This window comes from Dipodomys merriami, unplaced genomic scaffold (assembly GCF_024711535.1).
Source record: "Dipodomys merriami isolate MVZ:Mamm:240054 unplaced genomic scaffold, mDipMer1.0.p SCAF_388, whole genome shotgun sequence".
Taxonomy (NCBI): domain Eukaryota; kingdom Metazoa; phylum Chordata; class Mammalia; order Rodentia; family Heteromyidae; genus Dipodomys; species Dipodomys merriami.
The window spans coordinates 650,531-666,128 of NW_027205470.1; the positions used below are offsets into that span (position 1 = coordinate 650,531).

The window sequence follows — 15,598 nt, forward strand, 5'->3', positions numbered from 1 at the left end:
AGGTTTCTTTGGATATCAAAGAAAAAGAGAGCGAAGGGAAGAATTATAACAATTCTGCATGAAGAGATATTTACGAAAGAGAGAGGAAGGAGGGTGGGAAAAAGAGAGACAGAGACAGACAGAGCAGATTGACAGAGAGCTAGAGACCGAGATACCAGTAGTTTGTTTATCTGAGTTAGTGACAAATCCCTGGCCATAGCAAGCAGAAAATAGAGTAGCTTAGCACTTTCACAACAAATGACTGTATCCCAGCTACTGAATGGGATGCATCAGTTGTCTGAGGGTCAACACACTGAAAACAAAAATGGGGGTTGTTGTCCTCACCTGCTCAGATTCCCAAATTTGGGCAAGAGGTATTGGTGGGGACACAGCCCTTTCTGTTAGGCCAGTCCTGGAGTTCTGGAAGGGGTGGCTCAAGTGCACAAGCCTGGCGAGAGGGGCTGGGTTCTATCTGTCTTGCTGACTATCTGTCTTTACCCTTGGACTCCAAATAAAGGGAGGGACTCTGTGGTTCCTCTTATAGTCACTCACCTTTCATACCACTACCTTCTTCTTGGAATGTGTTACGAGCAGTGGTCTGATCTTCTAAGTGTTCACTCCCTCCACTTCCTGACGAGGCTACACTGCTTTGTGGAGACAGGGGGGCATGATCGGATGGGAGGCACTGGGGTCCTCTAGCTCGTAAGTCCTCATGAGACATCCATCCATGTCCTAGAGGCTGGTTTGGCACATTCATGGGTGGGGTAAGGGACACAGATCGTTTCAAAGGGCTGTGGTGTGCCTGGCCTGAGAGAACTGGAAAAAAAAAACATAAAATGAAATAGGTTATTGCCCACCCCCCTTGAGCTTGGGACGCAGAATAACCCACAATACCTCTGCACCCTGAGGATCACCACTGTCTTTCAACTCTACTTGGTGGGCATGGTGAGCTGAATGCAAGGCTAGCAGAGTCATTCCCTCTGGGTGGTTCAAAAGGAATGGGCTTGCTGGCAAGCTGAGTTGCTGTTAGTGTTTGTGAGCTGGATTTAGCTTTTAGCTCTGATTCTATGGATCAAGATTCAGAACAATGGGCCTATACACTGGACAAGGCCAGCAGCCTAGGAAGTGGCCATCTATCTGCTTAAAGGGAACAAGATGTGCATTAGGCATTTTCCTTAAAAACTCCAAATCTGACACTACCCAGCTTGTTTAGAAAGGACTTATGAACAGAGATGCTCAGATCTCAGCCTCTTGAGTAGCAGGCAGGCTGGTCACCGCTGGGGATATTCACAGGGATGAACTAGGATAAAGTAGAGTCCATCTTTTCCACCAGGAGCCAGGGAACTATCTGTCATCTGTGAAGGGAGGCTCTGGCTTAGGGAGAGGCCTCAGGGTACTGGACGCCCAGCAGCTCTTGGTGAAAGGCTCCATTCTTTCCCTTGGCCTCACAGGTTCCTGCCAGACTTTACACTGCAAAAACTTTGCACTCCCAGGTAACAAGGCTTCCATTCAGAAGCCAGCAGGGTGCGTTCGGTAGACTGAGAATGGTTTTTTACCAGTGTGATCAACTCTTCCACACTGCGGGCAATATCTGCATAGCCCCATTTGTAATTTCTTTTCCAGAAAACTAGGAAAAAGCAACAAATTCACATAGCTAGCCAAATAAAATGGAAGGCATTCACAGGAGGGAGTTAACCAACATCAGTGCCGAGGGAGTCGATGTGACCCTCGCTTGGTTTCTCTGGGTGCGTCAAGTGACAACTTCACAAAATAAGTCTATTCATAACATTCTCTCAGCTCCACTCCCTGACAGGTCCAGTTTATTTTGACTGTTGCTGTACTAACAGGGATTTGAGCCATGTGCATTTTAAAACATTTTTCAGGGAAGCCATTAAATTCTATCTTAGGCTGTACCCCGCCCCCTTTAGTGAGCATGTGCTCTCTCAATTTCAGACTAATACTTGGTTTTCTTATTTTTTTTTTGTCTTAGTTAATTTTCAGCACTACTTGGGTTTTGAACTGAGGACTTTGGGCTTTCTGGCATGTATTCTACTACTTCAGCCATACCTCCAGACTGTTTGGGTTTAGTTATTTTTCAGATAAGGTCTCACTTTTTTTTTTCCTGGGGCCAACCTCAGACCAAGATCTTCCTACCTCTTCTTCTTGCATAGCCGGATTATTCGGATTATTCGACTGAATCACAATGCTGGGTTTATTGGTTGAAATAGGATTTCTCTAACTTTTTGTCTATTAGCCTCTAACCATGATCCTTCCATTTCTGAGCCACTTTAGCCTCAGGCTAGAACTTCTTTCTTGACATTAACCTTTCTGTTTTTTAGTAGGTAGCTGGATGGACCATTGGTGGTGACAGGTCCTGGTCTTTGTCTGCCTGCATTTCTGGTGGGGTAGCACCCACATGAAACACTGAGTTGTAGATTACCATGACCCAATGTAAAAGGTAAGGAGCAGAGTCAGAAAGTGAGGTGCTTCCAAAAGTGTATCTAGGGCAGAAGTGCTATAGGGAGGCTGCATTGATTATGAAGGCAGCAGAGATTACATGACTGTAGTCAACATATCCATCTGGCCTCATGTGGCCAAGAGGAGAACAATCAGAAGGGCTAGAGAATTTTTTATTAACAAAAATGAAGAAAAGGGAGTGTCTAAGTTTGTTTCTTTGGGTGCTGGCCCTGGGATTTGAACTTAGGGCCTGGAGGCAATCTCTGAACTGTCATTCAAGGCTACTACCCTACCACGTGAGCCACCTCTCCACTTCTGGCTTTTTAGTGGTTAATTGGATATAGGAGCCTTATGGATTTTCCTGCCTGGGCTAACTCTGAACCATGATCCTCAGCCTCTAAAGTAGCTAGGATTAGAGGCATGAGCTATCAACATCTGGCTGGGAGCGTCTATGTTTAATGTTTGTAACCTGAGAAAATTTTAATTTGACTAGATTCTATCAGAGACAAGGAATTACATCCACCTTTATGACAGGTAAAGAGGACATTGTTTTTGTTTTTTTAAATGACCTTACCAGAAATGTACTCATTTACCTGACTTATGGAACTATAACCCCTCTGCACACTACCCTTTATAATAACAATAAATCTCTTTTTAAAAAATGACATTACCAGGCTGAAACAGCCTGAATTTTCACTAAATAGACTATCTTATACAGCGCCCTGGAAAAATGCATTGCTACCTGACAGGAGCAGAATTAGCAAGAAAAAAACTTGCGGAGAAAGGAAAATCATTTTTTCTTTTTTTTAAAGGAGGCAGCAAGCAGCAAAAAATGAAGAGAGAAGCCCATAGGAAGAAAAGCCAGACACTCAGAAAATCCATTTCATGCCTGTCTAAGTATTTATATAAAATCAGGCAGACTTGTTTAGGGTTGCCTTACACATTGGGACATACCAGCTCAGACATCTTTGCTTTCCTGTACCTCTGCCAATCACTTCAGAATTTGGATTTTGTTTGAATGATGGCATCCAGGTATGCCCCAGATGAAAATAGGGGATCCCCTGCACTCTGATCCCAATCACAATGAGTATGGAATCTTAGATGGGAATTGCCAAAGAGGGATTGAGTGCAGAGCTGGTAGATCTCTGGGTACCAGGCTGCTTAGAGGCAGTCACTGAATTGGAGATCAGTGTAAGACAGTCCTCTTCTTTAGATGCTGAGGACATATAATACACAGGCAGCAGGTAAATTCCATGATTGGATGGAACCACTTGCTTCTTTCCAATCAAAAGTTCCTCAAAATCGATGCTGTTCCCCAGCCACACATATTGAAAAGCAACCATGGGGAAACTAGCAGTGTCCCAGGACTCCATTGGCTATCAAGAGTGGAACTAAATATTTACCTAACTGGATGGGCTTCTAGGGTTTTGCACAGAGACCTACACCACCTTTCCTGCATCTTCCTGAGCTTAACTGAAGTCCTAGAGAATATGGCATGAGCGTGGCCTCTGCCTCTAATATAAAAATCACTTGGACCTAAGGCTCCAGGGCTTTTCCAACCAATGCTATTCCTATAGCTGCCACCACACCTGGGAATGTCTCTCTGCCTGCCAGAGCAACTAGGCATAATACCTGATGCTAAGATTTTATTTTATTTTATTTTTGCATGCTCACACTGGGACTTGAACTCCAGCCCAGGGCTCTGGTCCTTCAACTTTTTCATTCAAGGCTGGCACTTCCACTTCTGGCTTTTTGGTAGCTTATCTTGTGGCTTTTCATGCCTGGGCTAGCTTTGAACTGAGATTCTTAGATCTCAGTTTCTTGAGTAGCTAGGATTATAGGAATGAGCCACCAATGCATGGCGATGCTAAGCTTTTTATTTTCAGAGTGGGTCGGCGGTTTAGCATGAGGCTGAATATCAGCCCTAAATTAAAGGAAAGTCAGGCTGGACAAATGCCTTCTTTCTTCTATAAGACCAAGACTGTTGGCCATCCAGGCTTGTCTACTGATAAGTAGGAGACTGAAGTAGGTGATAGGTAACCTGCCAACAGTACCACATGGAGTGAAGACAAATTTAGAACACTGGTGACCACAAAGTCAGTTTTAGTGTCACTCTCATTCTGGAGCCCTGTGGTCTAATATGGCAGGAGGAACAATAAATGGCACCAACAGAGTCTGTAAGAAAGTAGGCCACACTGTTATGGATTTAATGAGTTGGTCAGTGGCTAAGTATCAATGGCTCCCCATTACTTCATTAGAAGAAATCAACAACAGAAAGCTTAATTTAAAAAAACTCACTTGAAGTGGTGACAAACAGAAGGAAATATAAACATTTAGGCAGAATTTTTTTTCCCTACAAGTCAATAAGGAAGAGCAATGAAAACAGATCTCTGAGATACTGCAGCCTGTGGAAGCTGCCCTTGAATGATCTTGCCAAAGGCTTCTGAACGCCTGTTTGTTGACGGCTGTGTGGTAGCCAATGGCAAATGACTTCTTCAGACATAATGGGCCCCAAAGTAATAATCAAATGTTGCAGAACTAAGGACACCTAAAACACTCCTTTATAGACGATAAAAGAAATGTTTTGACAAGTTCCAGCAAAACCAAGGGTTGCATTTATATTGTATTTGTGACTTTTATAATAGTGTGGGCAGAGGGACCACACATTTCAAGACAGATTCATTATAGTAAAAAAAAAAAACCCTATAATTTCTTGGGTCACTGAAACTAAGTACTGTAGCTAGTATATATTCAATATTGCTTATATTTTTTGAAACCCCTACAAGAAATTTCAGGCCTGTAGACATCCACCTGTCTATATGTAGATATGTATGCATAGCTTTTCAAGATACTGTACTTTTGTAAATTCCTTTATAAATTCAAGTGACCCAAAATGAAACAGTAAGTATTCAGTAAGTCTAGCTGAAATGTGTAAAAAGCACTTGAAAATAATCTTGCTGTAGCAGCCAGGCAATGTGGCTGGAGTACAGAGGGGTATCTAAGCTGGTGATAAACTTGGTCACACCACTGAAGGCCAACCAATTTCTCTAACCTCATCTAATTTTATGATTTTTTCTCATCTCCAGCATCTTAGTGAAACCTCTTCAATACCTTGTCAGAAAACAATACAATGCCTGGCATTAGATTCTATTCTTTTAAGTATTTACTGAAAGCCTGGAATTCAGATTTCCTTCTCATTTCCTTTGACCAACTTTGACTTCACTTTGATGTTTAATTATTGAGATAAGATTCAAGAAGAGATTTTTGTTTTCTAGATATTCAGTACTCTTTGGAGAAAATAAAGTAAATGTCCCACTTTCTACCTTCTAATATACGAAATAACAGAGTCTGCAGATATAAAGTGTTTGGGATAATGGAGTAAACTACTATTTCTTTGGGCCAATGTCAGGTTAAATAGTATGCTCAGGAGGAAAGTGAAGGAAGGGGTGATATTGTCCAAGATTGACATACTTCTCTGCTCTCATATGTTGAATGCAATGTGTGCTCTAAATATTATTTCATAAGCACAAGTTACTAGCACTTTAGAGATAAAGGTCTCTAGAGAAAGAATTATTCATCAATTTCTAAACTGTGAGTAAGGAGTCCCTGAAAAGTCCCTATGTACACCAAGACTCATTAGTGGACAGAATGTTGTCATATTAATGAATTTTATGGGCCTGTACACACTATTGAAATGAGTAAAAGATATACATAAATTAATATAGTATTTTAAAGTGATATACAGAGGGGTTACAGTTATGTAAGTTAGGTAATGAGTACATTTCTTTTTGGACAATGTTACCCCTTCCCTCACTCTCTCCCAGTATATAGTATTAATGGAAAAGATATCTTTGTGGGTTTTCTTTTTTTACCAGCACATCTGAAGTACAACTGTTTTTTTTTGTTGTTGTTGTTTTGTTTTTTACAACTGTTTTTTTTAAAGGGGGTTTCTATACTTTTTCATACTAGTTATTAACTCACCTAGTTCCCATATACGGTTCCCATATACTATTGGTTTAGCACACTTGACAAAGATGATCACTGTGTTATTCTTTGTTTCTTCCCTGGACAATGTAGATAGCTCAGGAACTCATGTCCTGTACTCTTTTCAAAGTTGTGCTCTCTCTCTCTCTCGAGATCATGACATAGTTCCTCCTATTTCCAAACTCAGCATTTTGATGCAGTCTAGAACTTAGACTAGAAATTTGACTTCCTTTTGATTAAAGACATTTAATGATTCCGACATTTCTCAGATAGCCTTGCTTCCTAAACCATGGCTGGGTTCTGTGCCCTCATGAATGCACCTTGAAGACACATAAAGATGATTTATAGCTTTTTTTTTTCACTACAGGATCTTGTTAGAATAGCCCAAGCTTGCCTTCACCTCAGGATACACCTGCTCTGCCTCCTGAATGCTGGGATTACAAGTATGAACCACCAGGCTTAGCTAGGATCTACATTTTTTTTTTTTTCAGAAATTGTCTTTTTGGGAGGTGAACCACAGAAGAAGTGACGCTGATCAAGATGCATGGCATTCATGAGTTGACATGTGGAACTGAAACCCTTTGTATAACTATTTAAAGATAATTAAAAAATAAATTGAAAAAACAATTTAAAAATAAATTGTTTCACTGAAAAAATGCTTTGTTTTTACATTTCTAGATGCTCACATGATGGAATTAGCACAACTATAAAACTACATCATCCTAATTTAGAGATTTGTAAAGGTAGACACAGGAGGATTGTGTGGATATGTATGTGTGTGTGTGTTTAGGGGAATAGTAGTGGGGTTTGAACTCAGTGCTTGCTAGGCTGGCATTCTACCACTTGAATCATGCTTCCACCTGTATTTTTGTTGGTTATTTTTGAGATAGTGTCTTATTTTCCACCAGCCATGTCCCTGAGCTAAGACCTGTCTACTCCACACTTCCCATAGTTACTGGAATGGCAGAAATACTCTTGAATATCCTCCTTGGAGGATGGAGTGTCCTGGACTTTTCTACCCTAGCTGGCCTTGAGCCTCATTTCTCCTATTCTCAGCCTCCTAAGGAGGTAGGCTTATTGGTATAAGGCTGGCTACAGGTGACTGGCTTGCATATTATTTTAAAATATCAACTTAGGATTTATCTTCCTGAATTCCCTATGATTCAGATGACACATGCCATATGCTCATTTACTTATGGCAAAGCAGAGCAAAAAGAATACTTACTTACATGTTGCTAATAGTATACTTTTTTTGTTGGTGGTGGTGGTGATGGGCCTTGAACTCAGGGCCTAATACTGTCCCTGAGCTTTTTTTGTTCAAGGCTATAGCTCACATCGCTTTAAGCCACAGCTCTACTTCCAGTTTTCTGATGCTTAATTGGAGATGAAAGTCTCATAGACTTCCCTTCCCAGACTGATTTTAAACTGCAATCCTTGGATCTCAACCTCCTGAGTAGCTAGGATTACAGGCATGAGCCACCACAGCCTGGCTTCAAATGGTATAGACTTGTTCCCCAAAGAAATTTAGATATATCAGCAGAACACTGGCTAAAAACACCAATCAGAAGGAGTAACAACATGAAATAATTCTGAAGTTTTGCTACAGGAGTTGGTTTCATATTTGTGAAGCTTAAAGAGGGAAAAGCTCAGCACATTGCAAACTACAGAAAGGCTATTGTTTGAAAGGAATTGGAGCAGGGTAGAGTGTTACTGTCTATTCCCCGGGGTTTAGCTATGCTTGTCAAGCATGCTTCAGGTTCCATCCCATGAATTTTTTCTGTTTTTATAACATCTAAGAATTACTATTAGAAGCTTTCAAGTCAAAGAATGAAGTTCAGCTATCACTACTTGTATGAATAATTCCAGGCATTTACTTAAAAAGAAAAGCAAACAGCTTCGAACAAGGCTCAGTGGTGACATGGCCTTAGACCCTTGAGTCCTCTTCTTTGTGGTACCACAATCAGTAATCTGAGGCCCTGTGGTGGGAAGCTTTGAGGAAGAAAAGATTAATAGTATCGCAAGAAGACATTTTGCAAAATACAAAATCAGATTATTTCATCAGTGAAATCATGCAAAAAAAAAAATAACACCATTCACATTTACGGTCATGGGCAGATTTGAGTCAGTTAAGCAAAGGGGGAGGAAAAGAGGGGAGAATTGATTACAAAGGTTAAAACTCACATGCTCTGCCATCACTGCGTCAGGAAATAGATTAACAGCAAAACTGGAAGGTTAAAAGCCTCAACTATGCATGCTTGCTCTCTGTTTCTTGTCCAAAAGCTTGGAAAACAAGTGTATATTAGCACATCTGGACACCAGAAGATGATTCTCTCAGACAGGCTTCCAACTCCACCTTATTCTGAGAGAAGGAGAGAGAACATGCTACAAAGCATACAAGTGGTAGGTGAACAGGATGTTCTAGACAAGCCCAAGGAGGAAGCCACATGCTTTCTGGGAAGAGGAAATGTATACTTGCCTATGCAAACCATACCAAGTCAAACCAAATCAAACCAATGAGACTCCAGAAGAGAATGCTAGCGAGAACAGCACGACAATATTGGAAAGTACATGTAGCTACCTCTCTCTTTCCCCAGTCAATCTCCTTTTTCTCCAGTACTGAAAGTGTCCCCTGGCAGGAAGAACACCTGGAGAGATCTTCCCAGCACTATAAGTCCTTTGTCACTGGTGCCCACTCTAATCACCTCCACGTGGCTCAGACTTGGGCAGGGCAAAGCTGTTTGTTTCTGCCTTCTTATTATCACTTAAACATCTGGGCTTTTAAGAAGTAGAATATTTCTGGCAGACTTTTATTAATGCACTAATCTTGTATATTTCATTTGTCCTCTTTTTGTCAGTTCCTATAATGGCAAAACTGGGTGCCATCCAGTAGAATATCTATTTCAGATAACTGCTGTTTGACTTTATAGCATCATTATTTATGGCATAATTTAGACAAGAAGCCAATACATACTTTTAAAAATAGAAACCAGTAGAATCTCACCCATGATTTTAGCTTCAAATCAGTAGAAACTTCCTGGATCCTCTCATACCTTTAAAATTTTCTTTTTGTGGTACTGGGATTTGAACTTGGGGCCTTGCTAAGCAGGTGCCTGCTAAGTAGGTGATCTACTTCTTTTTTTTTTTTTGTCGGTCGTGGGGCTTGAACTCTGGGCCTGGGCGCTGTCCCTCAGCTCTTCAGCTCAAGGCGAGCGCTCTACCACTTGAGCTACAGCGCCACTTCCAGTTTTCTGGTGGTTTATTGGAGATAGGAGTCTCACGGTCTCTCCTGCCCGGGCTGGCTTTGAACCGAGATCCTCAGATCTCAGCCTCCTGAGTAGCTAGGATTACAGGCGTGAGCCACCGGCGCCCGGCTGGTGATCTACTTCTTAAGCCACACCCTCAGCTTTTTTCGCATTATTTGTCAAAAAGTGTCTCCCATTTTTGATCCAGCCAGGTTGGATCATGATCCTCCTCCTATCTATACCCGCTGTGTAGCTGAGCTAACAGGTGCATGCCCCTATGCCCAGCTTATTGGTTGAGATGGGGTGGGGAGATCATGGCCTTAAACCATGATCTTCCAGACCTTTGCCTCCTAAATTGCTGAGATTACAAGCATAAGCCAGTGCACTCAGTGTCTCAAACTATTATGTTAAAACTGATGACATCAATTATGGAAGTATTTTGACATCATTAAAGTAAATGTTTAGGCAATGCAAGGGATTGTGGGATCAATTCAGCCATTTCTAAATCTCTTACATGTGGGTTAATTCCTACTTCTCTGTATTATTTCTTTTCATACACACACACACACACACACACACATACACACACATACTCATAATTGCTCCTACACATACTTAATTTGTGTGTTTATGAATTTTTAATCCACAAACAGTGTGAAGATATCCAGAAGTGAGTTCAGACAGAGCTTCAGAATTTGACCCATTTTGTTAATGATCCTCTACAGAAATTCTCAAAAGCACAGAAAAGAATAGAGATAAGCAAGTGGCAGGAGTAGCCTTAAGCAAATATTTCCTTTAAAGTATCCATCTTAAAAATGCTTCTGCCACTGTGATTAGGAAAGAGAGATAGTGAAGAAACACAGAGATGACTGATAGCAAAACTTTCTTCTAACTCTTTCTCAAAAGATGAATTTCAGCTTGCACCTGGCTGCTTTATCAGCTAGCGTGCCTACACAAGAACCATCGGTGGGATGATGGAGAGCACCATCCAGTCTGTGCTAACACCATCTCCTACACTGCTACTGAGTGTGGGACCAGCAAAGCAGTCCATGTTTGGAACTGCAAATAGCCAGGATTTCATGATTGAGCAACCAAGACTCTCTCAGAACATCGGTCCCTCAGGCCATGGTGAGAACACTCAACCAATCATCAGAGCTTCCTCTATACATGGTCACCAACAGCAATGTTAGTCAAGAAAAGTGGGTCAATTGCTTGAAAAGAGCTAACACATAGGACATTTTACAACTTTGTCTACCAGTTTTTGCCTTAAGCTGTACCCGAAGCAAACTCTTCACTTCCACAAGAGCTTCAAGGATCCCAGATGACAACAACAACAACAACAACAACAACAACAACAATAACAATAACAACAACAGTGATTCTTGTAAGTAACAGCAAATATCAGACAAGGAGAGGCATCGTATTTATAGTATGCCTACATCCTACCACCAACAGGGCCCAACTCAGCAGCCAAATTCAGGACTGGTACCAAAGAGTCACAAACACTCAACTTTGCCGTCATCAAATACCAACCTTTTCCCTTTTCTTTCTAGCATTGGGAGAAGAGTTATAAATAACTAGAAATGTATTACATAGCCCTGACTAATTCTTAACTTAGCTTCTGGATAAAAGAAGGAGAATAAGAGATTCTCAGCAAGGCAGCTCACAGGCCAATTTACTGATTAGGGAATTAGTTCTTATTTTCATTAAAGCATTCGATCTAAATGTCAAACACAACAATACCATGTAAATGACCATTCAAAGGGACCACAATTTGGGCTTATACTGCTCATTAGATGATTTTTTTGTTGTTAATTAAGAGAAATTGGATGGTTTAGGCTCTCCTGGCTCCTTGATTACATTTGATGGAATCACCATGTGGTTCCAGACAAGTCACTGAGATTTCACACACCCCAGTTGCTGCTCCCACTTCACCTTCCACCCTCTTCTGCATCCTGAACCGTCACAACCTGCCCCGGTGGGTGTGGGAGTATGATGAGATTGGTACTGTGTGTGTACAATTGATTTACTGTGCTCTGTAATTACACATAACGATTTGAAATTTTTGACTTGGCACTGCATTTTTCATTTAAACTGCATCGTTCTTCCTTACCCTAGAGAAACAGCATTTACGTAATTGCTCTCATCGCATCTACTTGGATATTATAAATCAGTCCTGCAATAAAAGACTTCCAGCGCCACAGCAAGCTCATGGTTTCTGGTATAACTTAGTACCTAGCATGGTTGCAGTGTAAGTCAGGACTGAACAACCTGCATTTATTGTTTATGAGATGGAAAAGGCTGGCTGGAGCCTTCGGACCCTGGCTGCAAAAAAGAACAGGCCATGTGGGTCATGGGGTGGGTTGGGAAATCAGGATTTACCTTTGCTCCAAGTCTTGTTGGATACCCTCACCTGTGCTAAAAGCTGTGGAGTTGTACATGTTCATCTATTACACCTCTTGTATTCTCTCTATTCATGAATTCTGCATTACTGAATTAATCTACTTGCGATAAACGACTCATAATCCCAAAGCAATACTTGAAGCATTTTCACCGTCATTCAGAGACATGAATAGAGGGAAAAAAAACAATCTGAGTCACTATGCACCTGGCTCCTAGCTGGAGATGAATAAGGCAAGGTTCTACCTTCTTGTCTCAGCTGATACAGTAAGCCAGCACCATGCTTTTCATAGGTTTTGCTTTTTGTTGGTGATCTTGCTATTTAAAATGCTTCCAAGGGTAGGGCTGAGGTGCTACCACCTCAAGTTCCTCAAGGCTGTGATGAGCCAGATCTGTTTCATTCAGCCATACGTTAGTGTTCTTGTTGTAAGTTCAATGTCAATAAATCAAATCTGTATTAAATCATCTTTACACAGAAACATACAAAGCACTGTCCCAGGACAGTACTTTGTCACATGACATGTACTCACTGGTTGACCAAAATGTGTGACAAGGAGCTCCCAGGACCATAACTTTGAATCCTTCCCACCCTCACCCAGGAGCAACTAGTCAACATTTGCTAATTCAATGTTTACAGCAACTTTATAGAACATAACTGTTGTGAACAATGAGAATGGAATCTACATTTATACTGGAAAATAATGCTTCATTCTACCTCTCATACTATGACCAACCACATTTTTCTTTTAGGTCAGCTGTTTTCAACTTTACTTGAACATTCTAACCCCTTGGAGTATCTTTTCAAGTCCTGATGCCCAGTCCGGCCCTTGTCCCAGACCAAATAATTGAAAATACCTGCAGTGCAGTTGCAAATTTGTACTATGATAGGCTTTAATGGACAACCAGAGCTGAGGACTATTGTGTCAGGGATGTCTTTCTGCTTCAATATTCTCTCCAAACTCTGATCCACTCTTCTCTAGGGTCAACTGCTGAGTCTGCAAAGTTTTAATAAGATGCCACCAAATGAGCATCTTATTTACTTTTCAATTGGCTTTTAAAAGGCAAAGTTCAACTACTGGCTGCCAAACTATTTCCTTATGAGTTACATGCAGACTCCCAGGGCAGACCTGTCCAAGTTGGCTCTGCCCTATCGCCAGAGTTTCCCTACTTAGCTCAAGTGGACATATGATGACCAGAAGGAGCAGATTGATAAAATGTGGCCAAGGAAGGCCAACTCCCTCACAAATTAGTATGATCCTGAGGAACTCACATGGTGCTGTACAAGTATGGTTTGTGACAGGCAATAAGTTCTTGCTCCTGATCTTCCTGAGGATTCCTACCATTTAATTAAGAAAGCATCTTGAGAAGAACCAAAAGGATAATGATGCTAAATTCCATCTGATTCTGAGAGCCAAATTCACTGATGGACTCCACATTATAAGACCAAATGGATCCTCACCCTCAAATTATAAATATGAGTCATTCACAGGCTCTGTCCTAGTGGCATAAATTTGTGTGTACTCAAGCAATAAAATTACTGTTTCAATTTTTTTAAAAAAGACAACGTTCAAATTATTGCTTTTCTTAACAACTGATATCTTGCTTTGCATTCACACATAAAATTCTGCTCAGGCTCCCCAGATCAGAATTTTATCCCTTTTGGCCTGTTCTCTGGATAAAATAAATGATATTTTCATGCCAGATTTCTAATCCAAGTGATACCTAGGAAGAACTTTGTAGAGAATCCTTAGACAAATATTTTTATTCCTGGGCAGTCATGTTTCCTCTAGTGGTTATTTTTCACTCTTGCTAATAATCAAGAGGTTCAAGGTCAGCCTTAGGCCCTCTCTGAATATAATCAACTGCAGAAAGACTTAGTCTGGAAATGTAGCTGGAGAGAAAATAACTTATTCACAATTATCAAAAAAGTTTTTTCTTCATATATGTTCTAGACCCACAGATCAGAAGCATCAGTGGCACCTGTGGTTTTGTTAGAAAGACTGAACCTGACCCTTGCGCCTCACCCTGGGCCTACTGAATTAGGATCTGCATTAATAAGATGTCAGGAGATTTATTTTTCACATTCAAGGTTAAAATGTGCTGACTATACATCCAGCTTCAGCCAAAAGTACTCTGCTGTAGTGAGGAGAGTTTGGGATTTTAGCAAGGGTTCATATAACCTTATTGGGCCCCAGTTTACCCCGTTAGCTACCAAAAGGAAACATCATACGATTGGAGTGGGGAAAATACTGAGTCATTTAATGTACAGTATTGTGTTTTGAACATCTGAACGTGCTACAAAATATCAATCATGAATTAAATATTAAATGTGAATTAATCATGTGAATTGTCAATGATCAGAATAACAACAACCAAATATAAACCAACACTGCTAATAGAAAAATAAACTCAAGAGTACCGGCTAATCTAATGACACTCCTGTAATATTTTCAGCATTACACTGGCATGAAAATTATCTCTGATGGCTTGATAGTGTTTCACAGATTTACAAGAGATGACTTTTCCACCATGGTCTGCATACCAAAGAGAATGTTCATGTTGCTCTTTCAGAGTTCTTACCTACACTGGCAAGTTTCTACCTATCCTGAACAGTATTTCCCCTTGATTCAGACTCAGCTTGACCTTTTCTTGCCCTCACATTTTCTTTTTGTTTGGGAGGCTGAGTGGTGATACCAGAGTTTGAACTCAAGGCCTTGCTAAGCTGGCACTCTGTAGTACAGCCCTTGAGTTATTATCCCCCCCTCCCCCCATGACACTCCCACACATTTTTAAAGTGTTTGGATTTTATGTCTATACTCTGGAGAGTCAGGTCATGCGAGTCACATGCATGAAACTCTGCATGCAAACTTCTTTGTCTGGATATTTATAAGCAATACTGATTGGCTGAAATCCTTAGGAAAGATTCTAAGTGTCCTCGATTACACTAATTCAGGCTGAGACCCTTTTACACAGCTGGGTAACAATGGATTCTCCTATGTAAAAGGAAAACAAAGGTTGAAATAGATGAATTCATTCATTCATCCATCAAATATTTGCTGAGGGTCCACCAGTACCAGTCTCTAAAAGCTGAGGGCACACTGTTGATGAGCTATCATAGCTCAGTGGATGATCTTTCAGACTCCTGGAGCTGATCTTTGATGATGCTACTAACATATTCATTCAGGGACTTTCTTTCTTATACCCCAGCTCATCTGGACCAGATATTATTTCTCCCACATTACTTGTCTATATCATTAAAAGTTAAGTCTTAAACTGAGCACTGGTGGTGGCACCTCTTTGTTCCCTGGGCTGGTAAGCATTTACCCAAGATATGACTACTTTCCAGGCACTGGTAGCTTACACCTGTAATCTTAGCTACTCAGAGGCTGAGATCTGAGGATGGCAGTTCAAAGCTAGCCCGGGCAGGAAAGTCCATGAGACTCTCATCTCTAATTAACTACCCAAAAGCAGAAAGTGGAGCTGTGGCTAAAGTGGAAGAGTGCTAGCCTTGAGCACAAAAGCTCACAGACAACACC

The 15,598-nt window shown here is 40.9% G+C and overlaps 1 protein-coding gene across 4 annotated transcripts in view; it reads right to left on the reverse strand.

The window, feature by feature from the left end:
- The window catches only part of LOC138805128 (protein Smaug homolog 1), a 229,763-nt gene that overhangs the window by 51,626 nt on the left and 162,539 nt on the right, over positions 1-15,598 (reverse strand). For 3 of the 4 annotated variants that reach the window (XM_069989725.1, XM_069989726.1, XM_069989728.1), the window contains one exon: positions 532-795. The exons of the other annotated variant lie outside the window; for it this stretch is intronic. In XM_069989725.1, coding sequence (XP_069845826.1) covers positions 532-795 — 264 coding nt within the window. The remainder of the gene's footprint in view (positions 1-531; positions 796-15,598) is intronic. 4 annotated transcript variants of the gene reach the window in all.